This window comes from Erythrolamprus reginae, chromosome 1 (genome assembly GCF_031021105.1).
Source record: "Erythrolamprus reginae isolate rEryReg1 chromosome 1, rEryReg1.hap1, whole genome shotgun sequence".
NCBI lineage: Eukaryota > Metazoa > Chordata > Lepidosauria > Squamata > Dipsadidae > Erythrolamprus > Erythrolamprus reginae.
Genome location: NC_091950.1, coordinates 239,380,996 through 239,399,242, shown reverse-complemented (window position 1 = coordinate 239,399,242; position 18,247 = coordinate 239,380,996). Strand labels below are relative to the sequence as shown.

The following is an 18,247-nucleotide window of genomic DNA, read 5'->3' as shown; positions in this document are numbered from 1 at the left end:
CCCCCTGTATATAGACTTCAATTTTGAGCATTATATTTATTTTCACGACTGCCTCTAGGCCTCATTGGTGCCAAAAGTTTCTTGAAAATGATTTCTGGTTGCAACTTAGTGCTTTGTCTGGCAGTACAGTATATCCAACAACCCCAAAAGGGAACAAAGTCCCATGGAAATAGTGAGAAGCATTATGCAAAAGCTGTGTGATAGAAGGTACAGCTGAAATGTTCTTTCAAATCAAGATGACTGGTCAAGAGATCTAAATGTGCTATTTAGATCTTTAATGTAATTGGTTGTAGCTTTTATTTGTTAAGTCAGTGACAGCCATTTTGCAGAAGTATCCATAAATCCATAGTGTCCTCATCCCTCTAACAACTGTTCAACTGGAGATTAGATTAAAAATAAAAGATTGCAAGAACAGGGATTAGTCTGGAATTACTCTCATGTGTGCCTCCCCTAAACTGAGCATTATTTGACTATATGACTTCAGCTTCCATCTCTCCCTCCCACACTACCCTCTCAGCCCAGGTTGTGTAGTAGCACCTAAAATTTGGAATAGGTTTTCAAGACAAGGATTTCTGGCCCTAGCTGGGTTGAACTTCACACTAGCAATGATTACTTTAACTCAACATATTATTTTTGTAGATTACTTTTCTCCGGTTTTTGACAACTTGCATTGTTATAATAGTTCTTTTATCATTGTTGACTGTAGGCTAGTTGGTTGTGTCTTTAATAAAAGAAGGACAGGGAGGAAATCAATAGTATGAGAGAGCAGGGCTCCAAATAAAAATGTTAAATGCTCTCGGGAAAGCAAACTATTTTTATGGCAGACAGACAGTAAACCAATGTGTTTTATGCATTTCCTAAAGTGAAGACAGTAGAAATTCTGCCATGAAAATGTTCCAAGTAAGTCCCAGGTTGGATAAGTCCAAATACCTGTGGTTCCTCCAGCATGCTCATATGTCAGATCCAAATGATTAAATCTTCCCTAGGCGTTTCCATAAGCCAATGTTTTTTAGAATGAAATCTCCAAGAGGTCAGCTCTGTGCTGTCAAATGGTGCGATTCAAACACGTATTTCAAGCCAAATTGTATGATAGTCATTTGTTTTGTTTCTCTCTCTTCTGAGGCTATATATACAGGTGAAACTAAAAAAATTAGAATATCCTGCAAAAGTTCATTTATTTCAATAATGCAACTTAAAAGTGAAACTTAATATATGAGACTCATTACATGCACGGCAAGATAGTACCAGTTATTTGTTATAATTGTCATGATTATGGCGTACAGCTCATAAAACCTCCAAACCCACAATTTCAGAAAATTAGATTACATGCAATCAATAAAACAAGGATTGTACGTGGAACAATATCGTATCTCTGAAAAGTATAAGCATGCAACCAAGTACCCAGTACTTGGTTTGGGCCCCCTTTGCAGCAATTACTGCCTCAATGTGGCGTGGCATGGAAGCTATCAGCCTGTGGCACTGTTGTGGTGTTATAGAAGACCAGGATGCTTCAATAGCGGCCTTCAACTCTTCTGCATTGTTCGGTCTCATGTCTCTCATCTTTCTCTTGGCAATGCCCCATAGATTCTCTATGGGCTTCAGGTCAGGCGAGTTTACTGGCCAATCAAACACAGTAATCCAACCATCATTGAACCAGGTTTTGTTGCTTTTGGCAGTGTGGGCAGGTGCCAAATCCTGCTGGAAAATGAAGTCAACATCCCTATAAAGCTCATCTGCAGAAGGAAGCATGAAGTGGTCCAAATCTTCTGGCTGTGTTGACCCTGGACTTAATGAAGCACAGTGGACCAACACCAGCAGATTGCATGGCTCCCCAAATCAATACAGACTGTGGAAACATCACACTGGACTTCAAGCATCTTACATCTGCTTGAAGCTCAGCTGCTTACCCTCTCTCTCTCACTCACTCTCTCTCTCCCTCCCCTCCCTCTCTCTATATACCGTATTTTTCGCTCCATAAGACGCAGTTTTTTTCCTCCCAAAGTAGGATGAAAAATCAGCCTCGTCTTATGGAGCGAAGATGCAGGCAGGGGGGGGGGGGAGGCTGCGAAGTCGGAAGCGCCATCCCGCCGGCTGGCTGGCTAGCTGCTGCCTGGCCCCCTCCCTCCCGGAGGAGGGTCTCCCTCCTCACCACCAGCGGCGCTCCCCCCGCCAGCCAGCCAGCCAAGCCCTGCCCGCCGGAACCGGCTTCTCGCTCTCCACCCGCCGCCTGCCGCGTTTGCAGGAGGTGGGGAGGGTCGGGCGGCCCGCCAAGGCCAGGAGGGATGCCGCTGCCCCCCCTTCCCTCTCTCCGCCCGCCGCTGCGCCGAGAGGAAATGCCGACAAAGGCTTTTCTCAGCGGAGGCCGGCGAAGGCGATATTCAATGCCCTGCCCACCTCACCTTTGCCGAGAGCTCTCAGCAAGGGGGTTGTAGGAGAGGCGGGGCCGGCGGCAAAGGTGATATTCAATGTCGGGGGCGCACGGGCGGTTGCACGCGCTCCCTATCTCCCTGCTAGCCCACTCGGAATATTCAAAATAAGAAAAGCCTTTGCCGGTTAAGGTTTTTCTTATTTTGAATATTCCGAGTGGGCTAGCAGGGAGATAGGGAGCGCGTGCAACCGCCCGTGCGCCCCCGACATTGAATATCACCTTTGCCGCCGGCCCCGCCTCTCCTACAACCCCCTTGCTGAGAGCTCTCGGCAAAGGTGAGGCGGGCAGGGCGTGCGCGCGTCACCGCTGAGAAGAACGGAGAGAGAACGAGAGTGAGTGAGAGCAACAGACAGCAAGATAGTGAGAAAGAGAGAGTGAGAGAAAGGGGGGGGAGAGAAAGAGAGGGGGAGAGAGAGAAAGAGAGGGAGAGGGAGAAAGAGAGTGGGAGAGGGGGGAGAGCTAGCAAGAGAGGGAGAGAAAGAGAGAGGGAAAGGGGGGAGAGAAAGAGAGAGGGAGAGAGAGAAAGAGGGGGAGAGAGAGAAAGAGAGAGGGAAAGGGGGGAGAGAAAGAGAGAGGGAGAGGGGGGAGAGATAGCAAGAGAGGGAGAGAGAGAAAGAGAGAGGGAAAGGGGGAGAGAAAGAGAGGGAGGGAGAGAGAGGAGATAAAGGAAGAGGAGAGAGAGAAAGGAAGAGAAAGAAAGAAAGAGGGATAGAAAGAGAGAGAGAGATGCTCAGTGAGCCTTTCTTTGAAGTTGCCTTTCTTTCTTTCTTTCTTTCTTTTTCTCTCTTGCTCTCTTGCTCTTTCATTCTTTTTTCTTTCTCTTTCTTTCTTTCTTTCTCTTGCTTTCTCTCCTTCCTTCCCTCCTTCCATTTCTTTCATTCCCCCTCTCTATTTTTATTTCTCTTTCATTTTCTTTCTCTCTTTCTTGCTTTCTTTCTTGCTCTTTTTCTTTCTCTCTTTTACCTTCCCTTCCTCTATTTCTTCTTTTCTTTCTCCTTCCTACCTTCTTCCCTCCCTCCCTCCCTTCAGTCCTTCCTCTCTTACTCTCCCCTTTCATAAGTTTCCTTGCTTTCTTCCTCTGTTCCTGTTCCTTCCCCCTTTCTTTCTTTCTTTCTTTCTTTCTTTCCTTCCTTTCCTCCCTCCATTTCTTGCTTTCCTTTTCCTTCCTCCCTTCTTTCCTCCCTCACTCCCTTCTTTCACTCCTTCCTCTCTTCCTCTCCCCTTTTTGGCTCAAAATATTTTTTTTCTATTTTCCTCCTCTAAAATCTAGGTGCGTCTTATCAGCAGGTGCGTCTTATAGAGCGAAAAATACGGTATATATTCGTAGATTTTCATGGGTATATGTATGTAGATTGTTCTGAGTTCGGGTTTTGCCTCGTGTAATATTTTGAGTGTCTATGCGACGTTTCGGTGAAATCACATTCACCATCATCAGGCTGAAGTTGTAAGCTTCGTGCTGCTGTAGATATAGTTATACATAGTTATATATAGTTATAGATATATAAACTATATCTACAGCAGCACGAAGCTTACAACTTCAGCCTGATGATGGTGAATGTGATTTCACTGAAACGTCATATAGACACTCAAAATATTACACGGGGCAAAACCCGAACTCAGAACAATCTACATGTATGTATGTATGTATGTATGTATGTATGTATGTATGTATGTATGTATACTTTTCTGTCAACTCACCTCAAATACCCAAATATGGGAGGGAGCATATTGCTTCTTTTAATATTTCCCTGGCTCAACTGATAAGGGAGGAGAATTTGTGGTTTAGAGGGTAAAAGCACTGCCTAGCTAGGCAAACAACCGAGGTTCGAATCCTAGAAGGTTATGGCTAGGTGATGAAAGCTAAATAGCTCAAAATAGATCTATACTAGTCTCCCTTTATTTCTTTATCATTTCTTTGGAAGTTTGAATATATACATACACACACACATACATTCAATTGAGATGGAAAAAGAAGTGGTCAGCGTTTCTACTCTGTGCGCTGCAGTTCAAATGAAAGGTAGGGTCTGCCTAAGCTCATTTTTAAGTTTGGGTATAATTGTTATCATACTTAGCTCCAAATAATAATATGTTGACTCCTTCTCTATGGGTTCAAAATGAACCAAATGTCACATGGAAGTTTAGCTACACTAAAAGTAATATGCTCTCCTTACAAGCGTGTTCCCCAGTTGTGTCTTCTAGCATGAGAGGGGAAGAGATAATACTTCAACCAGTACATAGAGCAACCTGGTCCACAAAGACTTGAATATAGCAGCGGCTCTTAATTTGTTTTAGAAATAGAGGATGGTGGTGATTGTACTATTATGCTTGGCAATCAAGCCTTTTCATAAATTCAGTCCTTTTGGAACAATTAATCACTTAAGACATTCAAGTCTTTGAGTGCAGATATAATGCATCTAGAAATTCTCAGAAAGGAAATACTGAATTATTTAAATCTGAGAGAATATTGATTCTTGTTTGTATTGTCAGCCATTTACCACATCTTGTAAAATTAAAGAAGAACATATTTTGAAGGAATAATCTGTGTATGAATGATTAGCCAGAACTCTGAATTGTAAAGCAATTTCGTAACGTACACAGCTTGTCAGATTCTTAATTTCAATTTTTATCTGTGAAGGGAACTAATGTAACATTGAAAAAACCCATGATAAACTTGGATAGATCTTTGAAAATTTTTGAGAATTGAATCTTACAACTTTAAGCACCATGTTATTATTCAATGCTAGTCACAGTAATAACAGTCACATGCTTTCTATTTAATCCATTTTATTCACATGATTACAAAAATCCAAAATATTTTCCCCATTTAAAAATGATCAAGAACCAATTCCATAACATGCTATGAAAAGAAAACAATCTTATTTTTTTAATATAAACAAAATAAGTTCCATTTGTTTTTAGGATAGCTTCATTTGCAATTCCTCTGGCAAGATTTTTATAAGCATTGAACTGGAACTGGAAGAAAAGGTGAAGAAAGGTTCAAGGATCCATTTGTTAAACCTAAAATAAATTGTGTCTTCTTTGAAAGTCTACTTCATCTTCAAACTCTTCAGTCAATTTACTTAACTTTTTGTTTCTTCCTTGCTTGAAACTGTTCTGTTTTATTCTTGACGGATTTGATTAGCATTGACAATGCAGGATCTAGTGTTTTTTTGTCAACAGGTTTCTTCTCGGCCATATTGTCCTGCTCTCCCTTTGTTTTAATTGACCCCTGGTGCCTTCGGCGAGCTTTCTCCTCTAAAATCTTTTGCACTGCTTTTGTTTTCTTAAAGTTTGGATCAGAAGGATCCAAATTATACAAATGGGAAGTATACATGGCTTGAAATCTTGTATCATCAACATTTACCTGCGAATAGCAATAAAGGAAATTTTACTTGCCAAAAAAAAAAGAGAGAGAGAGAAATAGGAGAAAATTGTAACTATATCATGCAAGATAGATGTTGCTTGACAGGACATGCAATGAGCTTCGGACTGTGGGAGCAGTTCTGAGGAATGTTAAATACACAGACCAAGAATCTGCCAAGAGACCATGTATTTCACAATACAGTATGCTAATTATATTGAAGCATGTCTTATCCTACATAAAAATACCATTCATCCCCTGCAGTCACATGACCGGATTTTGGCCCTTGGAAACCATCTCACATTTACGACTGGTTGCAGTGTCCCACAGTTATATGCCTGAAGTTGGTAATTTATTTATTTGTTTTACTTGTTTCTGACAAAAAAAAATAAATCCCTATTTGGAAGAATGGTTTCATACTTATGACCACATAATTCACATAAATACCACTGTAAAAACAATCATTAAAGTCAGATCTGGTCATGTAGATGCCTCAACCTATGTCTGTTATGACTTATGACCAAAATTCTAGTCCCAATTGCAGTCATAAGTTGAGGACTGCCTATGCCAGTGATGGCGAACCTATGGCACAGGTGGCACGCAGAACTATATCTGCTGGCACGCGAGCCCTTGCCCTAGCTCAGCTCCAATGTGCATGTGTGTGCCGGCCAGCTGATTTTTGGCTTGAACAGAGGCTCTGGGAGAGTATTTTTGGCTTCCAGAGAACCTCCGGGCAGGATAGGGGAAGGCATTTTTACCCTCCCCTGGCTCCAGAGATGCCTTTGGAGCCTGGGGAGGGCGAAACACGAGCCTACTGGGCCACCAGAAGTTGGGAAAGTTTCTGGCCTCCAGAGGGCCTCCGGAGAAGCTGTTTTTGCCCTGTTCAGGCATTGAATTATGTGTGGGGGCACTCGTCCATCTGCGATAGCACACACACATGCTCTTTTGGCACCCGAGGAAAAAAAGGTTTGCCATCACTGGCCTATGCATTCTGTTTACCGTCTTACAATTTCTTCTGAGTCTTATATAAGAACAAAATAGAAACCAAGCCCATGCTGGTCTCCTGAAAACATATGAAGAGCAACTTTTCCAATCAATCTTATTCTCCTATTTCATAGACCAAGAGCTGATCTGAAATGGTCAAGAGAAGCCATGTTCAATAAACTTTTGAATTCATTCTATATGCAGCCCCTATTCCTCTTTTCTGCATTCCAGCAGGATTATTCACAACTACATTAAGGACCTTCTTAAAATATTAGCAATAGAATTCTTATGCAAAAAATTGTGATGTATGCTTCAATTTCTATTTTTTAAAAATAAATACACATTCCTTCTGGTAAGATGGAAACATTGTGGAGACCTGAATCACAGAGCCAACAGTCCGTGAAATATTCTTGGAAACTATTTATGTGAGACAACCTCAAATGTGTAAAGAAAGTATTTTTCAACAATACATTTTCACATAGAAAATGTGAGGGAATGAGAAAGATTGGTACTATGAAAATAAGGTATCATCAGAAGGAAAAAAAATTGCAAGAAAAAGCATATAAGCATATAACAAACAACTTTTACATGAAAAGATTTATGTGGCTATATATTTAGATTGACAGAATTAAAATGGATGAGAACAAGAATAAAAGTGGAGAAAAAAAATCAAACTTGGATTTGTTCTTCGTAACTACAAACCGTGTGTTATCAATTAAAAGTGATGGAGTTCCTTTTATTAGGCCTATTACTGAACAACCTGCAAAAGCTAGATCAATTGTTCATACGCTGTTATAAAGAGCCAGTTTAATGTAATGGCAAAAAAACCACTTGGGTAGGCCTAGAGCAGTGATGGTGAACCTTTTTTTCATCAGGTGCCAAAAGAGTGTGCACGTGCGCTATTGTGCATGCGCGAGTGCCCATACCCATAATTCAATGCCCGTGGAGGGCAAAAACAGCTTCCCCCACCCCCCAGAAACTCTCTTGGAGCTGGAAATGGCCTGCGTCTCAACTTCTGGTGGGCCCAGTAGGCTCGTATTTCGCCCTCCCCAGGCTCTAAAGGCTTCCCTGGAAGCCAGAAACACCCTCCCAGAGCCTCTGTGCAAGACAAAAATCAGTTGGCCAGCACACACATGCATTTTGGAGCTGAGCTAGGGCAATGGCTTGCGTGCCAGCAGATATGGCTCCGTGTGCCACCTGTGCCATAGGTTCGCCATCACTGGCCTAGAGAATTGTGAGTTCTAGGCTTCCCTTACACATAGAAGCCAGCTGGGTAACTTTGGATACAGTACACAGGATGGTGGTGGTTAAAATAGGAGGAGGAAAGAATATGAGGTATGCTCACCACCATGACTACAAAAAGAGTGATATATCATCATTAGCATTAGCCTCCTTCTATTCCACTTACTTACATTCTACATATTCATGAAAAGACAAGGGCAAAGGAAGAATATGTACCTTTCATTCCTATTATGCCCAAATAAGATTTCAGAGTTCAAGATTACTTGGGATTTAAGTGATATGGGGCAATTGATGAAACGTTGGGAATGATAATAGTAAATACATATTTTCATGTTAATAGCCTTATGCTTATTAGTGTATATTAATTCAAAACGATCAGTCTGTTTACTACATTTCAGAAAAGGAAAGCCCATTGTGTTTACCTGGAAATCATCTGTCACCAGTTCCTCCTTCTTCATTAGCAGCTTCTTTTTCCTTTTGCTCAGGTTCTGCTGTTCTACAATCTTGTCATAATTAAAGTGACTCTTTTCGTCCTCCACATCATCCATCATCAACAAAGCCATTTCAGCCTATTACAAACAGAACAGAAAGGCCCTGTTTGTATTGTATCCCACTTCAAGTAGTACAGATTCTATATATCTCTATCTCTCAGTCAAAGACTGAAGTGCTAATGTAGGACCAGGACAACCACAATAGCTGATCTATTTACAAAATATTTTTATTAGCGCTTTATTAAAAAAGTGAAACAAAAAGCAATTAATAGCATCACCCTAGCTGCAGTAAGACTAGATTAAGAATTCTAATCTCTGTAATTTATTGGTTATGCTTTAACCCGTCTTTCTTTTGAAAAATGTAATACAGTGATACCTCGTCTTACGAACTTAATTGGTTCCGGGACGAGGTTTGTAAGGTGAAAAGTTTGTAAGATGAAACAATGTTTCCCATAGGAATCAATGGAAAAGCGATTAATGCGTGCAAGCCCAAAATTCACCCCTTTTGCCAGCCGAAGTGCCCGTTTTTACGCTGCTGGGATTCCCCTGAGGCTCCCCTCCATGGGAAACCCCACCTCCGGACTTCCGTGTTTTTGTGATGCTGCAGAGGAATCCAAGCAGGGGAGTCCCAGCAGTGCAAAAACAGGTGCTTTGCTGGCAACGGAAGTCCGGAGGTGGGGTTTCCCAGTGAGGGGAGCCTCAGCGAAATTGCAGCATCGCAAAAACACAGAAGTCCTCGAAACCCCATCTCCAGACTTCCGTTGCCAGCAAAGCACCCGTTTTTGCGCTGCTGGGATTCCCCTACAACATCGCAAAAACACGGAAGTCTGGAGGTGGTGTTTCCCATGGAAGGGAGCCTCAGGGAAATCCCAGCAGCGCAAAAACGGGTGCTTCGCTGGCAACAGAAATCCGGAGGCGGGGCATCCCAGTGGCGGCGGCTTGGGTTTGTAAGGTGAAAATAGTTTGGAAGAAGAGACAAAAAAATCTTAAACCCCAGGCTTGTATCTCGAAAAGTTGGTATGACGAGGGGTTTGTAAGACGAGGTATCACTGTATGTCATGTCTGAAACTCTTAAGCAAAGTCTAACTCAAATATCAATCATCTAAGAATCTCTTAACATATTCAAAGACTACTTGAAGTTTAATAGTTGGTGTCATGTTCTACAGATATATAGATGGCAGCACTCATACTATGGGAATTCTAACAGTTGAAACCATCTATTTTTCTATATCTTACTGTCAGTAAGCAAGCAAGCAAGCAAGCAAGCAAGCAAGCAAGCAAGCAAGCAAGCAAGCAAGCAAGCAAGCAAGCAAGCAAGCAAGCAAGCAAGCAAGCAAGCAAGCAAGCAAGGTCTTATTATTTTCTATGAATTAATAGTAAGAACAAGTAGCTAACCCCTTTTAGCAATTTGAAAGTGCCATGCTTTTTGGCATAGCTATATATATACAAATTAAGCATTTGCATTTACACATGGTAGATCTAAATTAGGTAGTTTATTCTATATATTCAAAATATTCCCAAGTCGTAATGTTCCCGTTTCAGATAATCACTTTTTTGAAACATTTTTTAAAAAGACAACAATGCATATCCCACTGCTATAATCTAATTGGAATACAAATAGAATCTAGCAAACCCTGGCTAGTCCTAAACAATTAATCAATGTTTTATTATTTTTTAAATGGGAGGCCACCAGGAAACATTAGGATTGCAAGCTTCGCTGGGGGAAAAATCACTCTGGAAAAAAGAGTACAGCAAACTCCACAATGCTGCAGAAATACAATATGGAGTTTTTCCTCAAATCACTAGATGTGAAGTGAAGCTCTATTCAGACTTCACCAGTACCTTAATATGACAGTCAACATCTGGCAACTGCTTAAACATGATCACAAATAACAGACATTTCAAAGCTGCCATGTATTGTTCCAAACATATGCAATATCATGACATTATGTGGAATGTCCCTGAGGAAACATTTTCCATTGCCTTTCACACGGATACTGGTGATGTTTAAACTGATTCAGACTACATGGCAAATCCTTGGAACATCTTGCAAGTACAGCCATTTCAAAAACAAGAGGAGAAAAGCTAAATTTCTGAGAAAGTCATATTGTCAACAAATCTTGCTATGCTGGCTAATAGAAGAGAAATTATTTCACAAAGTGACATCCATTCTTCCAATGGAACTTCCATCTCATCTCTTTTTTAAGGAATAAGAAATAAATTCTATTTTTGTACTAGGTTTCCCCAGCCACTAATTTTCATTTTAATTAGGGGGTCATCCTGTTGCATTTCCTGCAACATAACCTGTGTTTTGTTTCAGTACATTGGGTGATATTCATGCACATTAATCGCCTGATGATGACATGCAGCTCATCGTATCAATACAAAGCCAAGTAGCCAGATGCATAAATTAATAAATCATTGGCAAAGTAACGTGAATTGTGGTATTTACAAGAAGTTCACATATTGATTTTCTCAAACAACGTTTGCAATAGAAACAGCTTGGTTTTAGAAAAATAAAAGGGGGGGGGGAGTTGTCGACATCTGCTCCCCTCTTAGACATGGATTGGGACAGCAAGAAAGAGAGAAAGATCACCCATTTCTCTTTTAAGAGTTTCACATCTATTTTCAGCCTTAGTGATGCAATTGTTTGATTTCATATTTGAGGTATTGGTATCTTATGAATGAAAGGCAGGTTCTGTTTACCCCACAAAGCACACGTACTATTAAAAGTATTAATTCCTATATCTAACATTAGTATTTCTCCAACCTTCTGCTTTTCAACATCAACTTCTTCTTCTTCTTCAATAACTTTTCCTTTCTTTAACGTTTTATTCAAACCTAAGCAAAAATAAATGTTAAGTATTAAAACAGACATAAATAAGGGTCCCTAATAGAGATAATAGAAAACTTTCTGAAATATCAGGCTTTAAAAACAGAATAGAATTTATCTGTGGAAAATAAGATACAAATCATCTTTATTTGGGGGGGGAGGTTTAGTTAGAGATTATTTTCCACAAAAAAAGGACTCCTGCTATAAAGAAGTACTTTAAATGGATAACACCCCCAATAGCACTTTTTAAAAATTTCTGAGATTCTTGGGGCATACAAATATAGATCTCACAATAGTTCAAAGTCTTTTGAAAAGAGAAAAAGGAAAAAGAGAGAGGGAGATGCATGCTGGACATAGGGAAAAAAATCTCAAACCATGTTTCAGGAAGTAAAATAAGCAAATGTAACATCATATGCAGTAAACATTATGTAAAAGCTGTTTTTTCTTTCTTTTTCCCTTGGCAAGCACATAGGAAATATCTGTAAGTAATTCATTCAAGACGCTTGTTCCTGTATCAAAGCTATATGGAAACCTTTTGAAAAAAGGAAACCGCAATGCTGTGTGTCTACCAACATATAGAGACTTGGTTTCCAAGGCTAATAAAAACTAAATTCATCATTTTGCAGATGGTATTTTTTGTTTTTCTAGAAAGCTGAATAAATTAACTATACAAAACCATCTGACTCCTTTCATTCCTCTTTAGTTTCTGTAACCTCTAGTTTATAAGTCTATTTGTTTTGAAATCATTGGCTGCCCATAGTCCCAATTCAAGATACCAGTTATCACCTTTAAAGCTCCTTGAAGTACATACCAGGTATACACCAGTATACATCAAGCAGCAGCTTCAAAAATCAAATCTGCCCCATCTAGTTGATGATTTAAAAAGACTCTGTTGCAGGTATCTCTCTTTCACCAGATGTGGGCGAGAAGAGGGACCTTCTCAGTGGTGGCCTCAATTTCATGGAAGTTTATTTTTTTGCAGGTATGGAAAGCTCCTACTCTAAAGGTGCGTCTAAAGCCATCCAAATTAGTGTTGTTCCAGTAGGCATTTCACTTTTAGATTAATTTAATTGAATAGTAGCTATATTAGATTTCTGTTGTTCACACACACACACCTGTGCATATGCGCAAACACTTACATGCACACATCCTATTTCTCTTCTGATATTGCTGTATCCTAACCGTGTACATGGGGCTACAAATAAGCAAGCAAACACACATAAAATCTAGCTCTGTTTAATGGGTAGGTTTCAATAATTAAAAACATTAAAAGCACAATGTCTGTAATGTACTTACCTTGGTGTTATTTTACATAGAAGCAATTTCCTGACAAGGCAAATTACTTTTGAAATCAGGAGTCGGTCAAAGCAGCTTCCAGAGTATAAAATGCAAGGTCACCATCTCTGAAATTTACGGAACCCTGCTGGCTATACCTTATGAATTCTATTAACAGCTTCATCCAGAGATTGAGATTGTTTGCAGTTAAGTGCTAAATTTGCCTCATCGCTGTATTATAAAGTATTTTTAGAATATAATACTATTTCTCTTGTAATTTTATTTTCTATCCTGATTTGATTTGATTTACTAATACAATTCCTCTCCAGCATTTTCAAATGAACCAATGGCAACAGTAACAATAGACAAAACTGATAATTCTCTTTTTTCCACATTCATTGTAAAAATGGTTCAGTACTTTTTCTGCTCTTATTCCTACTTTTAATTAACAAAAATGATTAAACACGTTTTTTTTTTAAGTGCATACTTAAGTGCACTTTTTTTTTAAGTGCAAACTGCCAAAGGAGAACCAAGTGACTGCTTATGTCAGAGCATCTTGGTTAAAACATTTGACATGTACTATATTATATTTAACAATATGGGGAAAAACTGATATCTAACCTGGTTTCCCAAGTTCCTCAGCAAAATATGGATCATTCAAATCAACATCAGATGGGCATTCATCTCCACTCAGTGTTTCCTTAACGGCAGCAGCCTGAAACAAAATATACTATTATTTTCAGTATTAAATACTAGTAATATAATTAAAAACATCAAGCATAAATTGTTCAAAACAAGTTTCAGGAAGTAATCCTAAAGCACAAACCCTTCATAGAGGAAGGATTTCAAACAATTATTTTCTTGAGATTAAGACAACCAAGGATCATAGACGTCTATGTAGACTTCCAAAGGACAGTTTAAGAAATGCTTTATAAGAAAATGTATGATAAAAATTGAATTGCTAACACAAAATGATGCAGGATTGCCCTATAGAAAACTGAACAAAATTCAAACGTGTGTGTCTGTGTGTGTGTATAAATATATGTAGCAATGCAAAAACATGACTATAATAAGTTTTGTTAGTTGACAATGTATAATCCATTTCATTCATTTTTATTAGAAATGTTGGTAATCCAGTAATTTTCAAGGATCAAAAAAGTTGCACAGGCCAAATTTGTGTATTTAATTTCTCAATGTTCCTTGGCTTTCAAAGCCCTACAATAATCCTGAAGTTCTAAAACACACCAAGATATTATTCAGGGAAACTTAGGTTTTTATTATGTTTAAATTCTTTGTTTTCTTTGTCTTGTTCAATGTTCATAACAATTCAGTAAAACAAGTTTGAGGCAGCTGAACACCATGCAATAAATTTTATATCTGCATAAAATACAATCCTGGATCTCTTTAGTCTTGTCAGAATCTATGGGCAAAGAATAGAATACCTTGCAAATATCTTAGTTCACAAATCAAAACATCAGAAGGGAATCCCATTACCTATATTTATTAACTATTAAACTAGATGTCAGTTGATCTCCATGCAATAAAATAAATTTGTCTTCATACTATTTTGATGTGAAATGTGGGGAGAGCAGGTTTACAGAACTGGGGAACAACAGAACTTATGGCATACTATGAATTCACATAGACATCAGTCAAGAACAAGCACCTTATTTAGAAAGGTCTCATTTATGGAGGACAAGAATTTATTACTGGATTTTTGTTTTGCCCTACATTTTGATTGTTCATAAATTCTCTTGCCAAGAATGGTAAGAGAATCTACAATAAAAAAACCAATTCCCTATTTTTAAGTGAATGAAAACTCTGGTAAACAAGACACCGAGATACAGTGGTATCTCTCCCACAAACGCTTCTACTTATGAACTTTTCTAGATAAGAATCAGGTGCTCAAGATTTTTTTGCCTCTTCTCAAGAACCATTTTCCACTTACAAACCTGAGCCTACCAAACTGTGACTTGAAAAGGCAGGGAGAAGCCTTCATGGGGCCTCTCTAGGAATCTCCTGGGAGGAAACAGGGCCGGAAAAAGTGGGGAGAAGCCTCTGTGGGGCCTCTCTAGGAATCTCCTGGGAGAAAACAGGGTGGAAAAGGTAGGGAGAAGCCTCCGCGGGCCTCCCTAGGAATCTCCTGGGAGGAAACAGGGCCAGAAAAGGCAGGGAGAAGCCTCCATGGGGCTTTTAGGAATCTCCTGGGAGGAAACGGGGCCAGAAAAGGCAGGGAGAAGCCTCCATGGGGCTTTTAGGAATCTCCTGGGAGGAAACGGGGCCTCTACCCTCCCTGTGGTTTCCCCAATCACACACATTATTTGCTTTTACATTGACTCCTATGGGGAAAATTGCTTCTTCTTACAAACTTTTCTACTTAAGAACCTGGTCACGGAACAAATTAAGTTCGTAAGTAGAGGTAGCACTGTATTTGTAGGAACATTTTCTGCCTTTCTTAGTCTAAGCTACCATTTATTAATAATATATCACAGCTCCTTCTCAGAATGAATATTCCAGTGAATGGAAATTTTTTCTAAAGCTAGGAACCATTTCAACTATTGGAGACTTGGAGAAGGAAAGGTAGGATAATTCTTTCTGATGATTACTAAATGACTGCAAGCAAGTTACTGATTAAGTTTGAGGTTATGCTGAGATAATCACCACATGATCATGTGGCGGAATGTAATGACTATAGCACAAGTTTGGATTAAAGAAACACTTGACTTAATGATTACTAAATGACTGCAAGCAAGTCGCTATTTCTTGTTTTAGTGACAGATCCGTTTACAAGGTCTAGTACTTCACTGGAAGAAAAACAGGTCATTGATATGAAGGTCAATAAATAGGTCTTAAAACATGTAGCAGCATGAATCTGTGTATAGGATGGAAGGCTAGAGGTCTCAAGCCTCTCTCCCAGAAGCATTTTGCAACTTCAGACTCTGATCTTATTCATACCTTACTGTACCAGTTTGTTAGTTCCTGCTCTCACTACCTGTCTTCTAGGAAACCCCTCACCTGGTGTATCTGTGAGATGGAGACTATTAAAATGTAAAAATGAGGTGGGGGACGACACATAGACACACAGAGTTTATATAGCAAAAAGGTGTGAGACTAGGTGTTTTATAGCCTTCCTTTGGAATCACAGATCACTCTCACAAAAGATAAAATCAAACTTTAACAAGAAAAGACGTGGCACATGAAACCCATTTACCTTTAAGAAATTTACAAAAACATATGCTATACTGACCGTAAGCTGAAACTAATCACATACACAATAGAAACACAGAAGACTGACGGCAGAAAAAGACCTCATGGTCCATCTAGTCTGCCCTTATACTATTTCCTGTATTTTATCTTACAATGGATATATGTTTATCCCAGGCATGTTTAAATTCAGTTACTGTGGATTTACCAACCACGTCTGCTGGAAGTTTGTTCCAAGGATCTACTACTCTTTCAGTAAAATAATATTTTCTCATGTTGCTTTTGATCTTTCCCCCAACTAACTTCAGATTGTGTCCCCTTGTTCTTGTGTTCACTTTCCTATTAAAAACACTTCTCTCCTGAACCTTATTTAACCCTTTAATATATTTAAATGTTTCAATCATGTCCCCCCTTTCCCTTCTGTCCTCCAGACTATACAGATTGAGTTCATTAAGTCTTTTCTGATAGGTTTTATGCTTAAGACCTTCCACCATTCTTGTAGCCCGTCTTTGGACCCATTCAATTTTGTCAATATCTTTTTGTAGGTGAGGTCACCAGAACTGAACACAGTATTCCAAATGTGGTCTCACCAGCGCTCTATATAAAGGGATCACAATCTCCCTCTTCCTGCTTGTTATACCTCTAGCTATGCAGCCAAACAGTGTGAGGTAAAAATCTATGACTGAGAATTACATATTTATATAGAGAAACAAACGTACGAAATTAGAAAGCTTAACTAATACCACAATACAAAAGGCTTAACTAGCACCACATACAAACATTTTTAGAAAATCAAAATTCTTATCCTATCTACTGGCTAGACTATTTATTCCTTAGAGGTGAATGGGTTGCTGAAGCAAAAATTCTTCTCTGGCGTTCCTGGACTTTTTCAGCTTCTTGTAGATTCCAACCTTTAATCAGGAGCTCAAAAGAGGAGAGTTAGTTTTCTCTTTTTTCCTGACCCCATTACTCAACTTTTCTCTTTGATCTAAAAGGATTAAACATTTCAGTTTAATCAGTTAAAAGGGTGGGACTGGCAGAATCTGACTGTATACACACAGAGAACATGCTCTTCTCGCTCATGAAGATATGCATTTTATGTCTGAGATATGTGTCCTGGCATAACCGTCTGATATGAGGCATTGATCCTTCTACAAGTTTTATAAGATAATGTATAGCCCACTTTCTTAATTACAGAGATCATACAAATAACTCAAAATCATAATAATCATACACACAAATTCAAGCACTGTATCTTCAAACAGAGGGTTATCTAATGTTGTCATAAAAGTTTCTTGATCAATTTTTCCAAAACAAAGTACACTCTGAAACTCAATTTATAGAAATTTATTTATTTGTTTATTTATTTATTAAATTTGTATGCCGCCCCTCTCCGTAGACTTACTTTCTTTCTTTCTTTCTTTCTTTCTTTCTTTCTTTCTTTCCTTACTTACTTACTTACTTACTTACTTACTTACTTACTTACTTACTTACTTACTTACTTACTTAGGCTGACATATTCTGAAGAAATAAATCCATATGGAATTAACACATCCTCAGAGAAGATGGTTAATCTTAAAATAAAGGCATGTCTGCAATTTCTACTTCTGACTTCTCAGTGAGAAAACTGAATCATGGAGATTCTGAAATCAGTTTGCCAAAATGTTTATTTCTTTGATGAGCTTTCCAGTGTTAAAAAGAAAAGAAAAATCAGCAGGGAAAATCTGTCCATTACTTAAGATTTTTTTGAAAAAAAGACATCATTTTTATTCAGGTCTTGGCAGTTCAAGATGGTTTTTCAACAATACTAATGAACATTCCCTTTAGCGATGGAGAACTTATCAAGGACATAGTATCAAAGGAGATGTATCTGCAGAGCAAATACATTTATTTTTCTTTTAATCATAATTTATCTTTCATTCATAAGGCTACCAAAGGCAAAAGAAAAATAGTGTTTTGATTTCTTGATGATCAATCATTTGCCTGATGTTGTACTCTTGTTAATTGCAGTACAAGTAAAAAGAAAACTGTGGGCTTTCAAATTAACTTTCTAGCTTGCTTAGAAATATCAAGGGGCTTATTGAGGAAAACGTTCCATATCAACCAGCCTGACTACTGAGGTCATTTGGAGGGATTCTCAAGCATCCCACTGCATGACAAGTGGCGATTGGGGAAACACAACTCTTCAGAGCAACACCCTACTAATGGATAGCTCTATTTAGATTTGATCACTTCACACTCCCACTGCTGTCTTTTCCATTCCAAAGAACTCTCATTTCTAAGCTCTAAAACCTGCATCGCTTGGACAAACTTCACATCTCCTATGCAAGAGATTAATAAAATGTCTCTTCTCTGAAACTCCAGAGAGAGAAGGACCGTTGAACTTACCTGAACGGTCTTCTCGCTGCACTGCGAAGAGAGTCCAAGGT

At 38.9% G+C, this 18,247-nt stretch overlaps 1 protein-coding gene across 4 annotated transcripts in view; it reads right to left on the bottom strand.

The window, feature by feature from the left end:
- Positions 1-5,195: 5,195 nt before the first annotated feature.
- Positions 5,196-18,247, bottom strand: part of ESF1 (ESF1 nucleolar pre-rRNA processing protein homolog) — a 112,889-nt gene continuing 99,837 nt past the window's right edge. For 3 of the 4 annotated variants that reach the window (XM_070732622.1, XM_070732623.1, XM_070732621.1), the window contains exons 11-14: positions 13,236-13,329; positions 11,277-11,347; positions 8,438-8,584; positions 5,196-5,792 (exon numbers count right to left, since the gene is read on the bottom strand). In XM_070732622.1, the coding sequence (XP_070588723.1) occupies positions 5,505-5,792; positions 8,438-8,584; positions 11,277-11,347; positions 13,236-13,329 (600 nt within the window). In that variant the 3' untranslated portion in view covers positions 5,196-5,504. The remainder of the gene's footprint in view (positions 5,793-8,437; positions 8,585-11,276; positions 11,348-13,235; positions 13,330-18,247) is intronic. The other variant, XM_070732624.1, reaches the window with a different exon arrangement.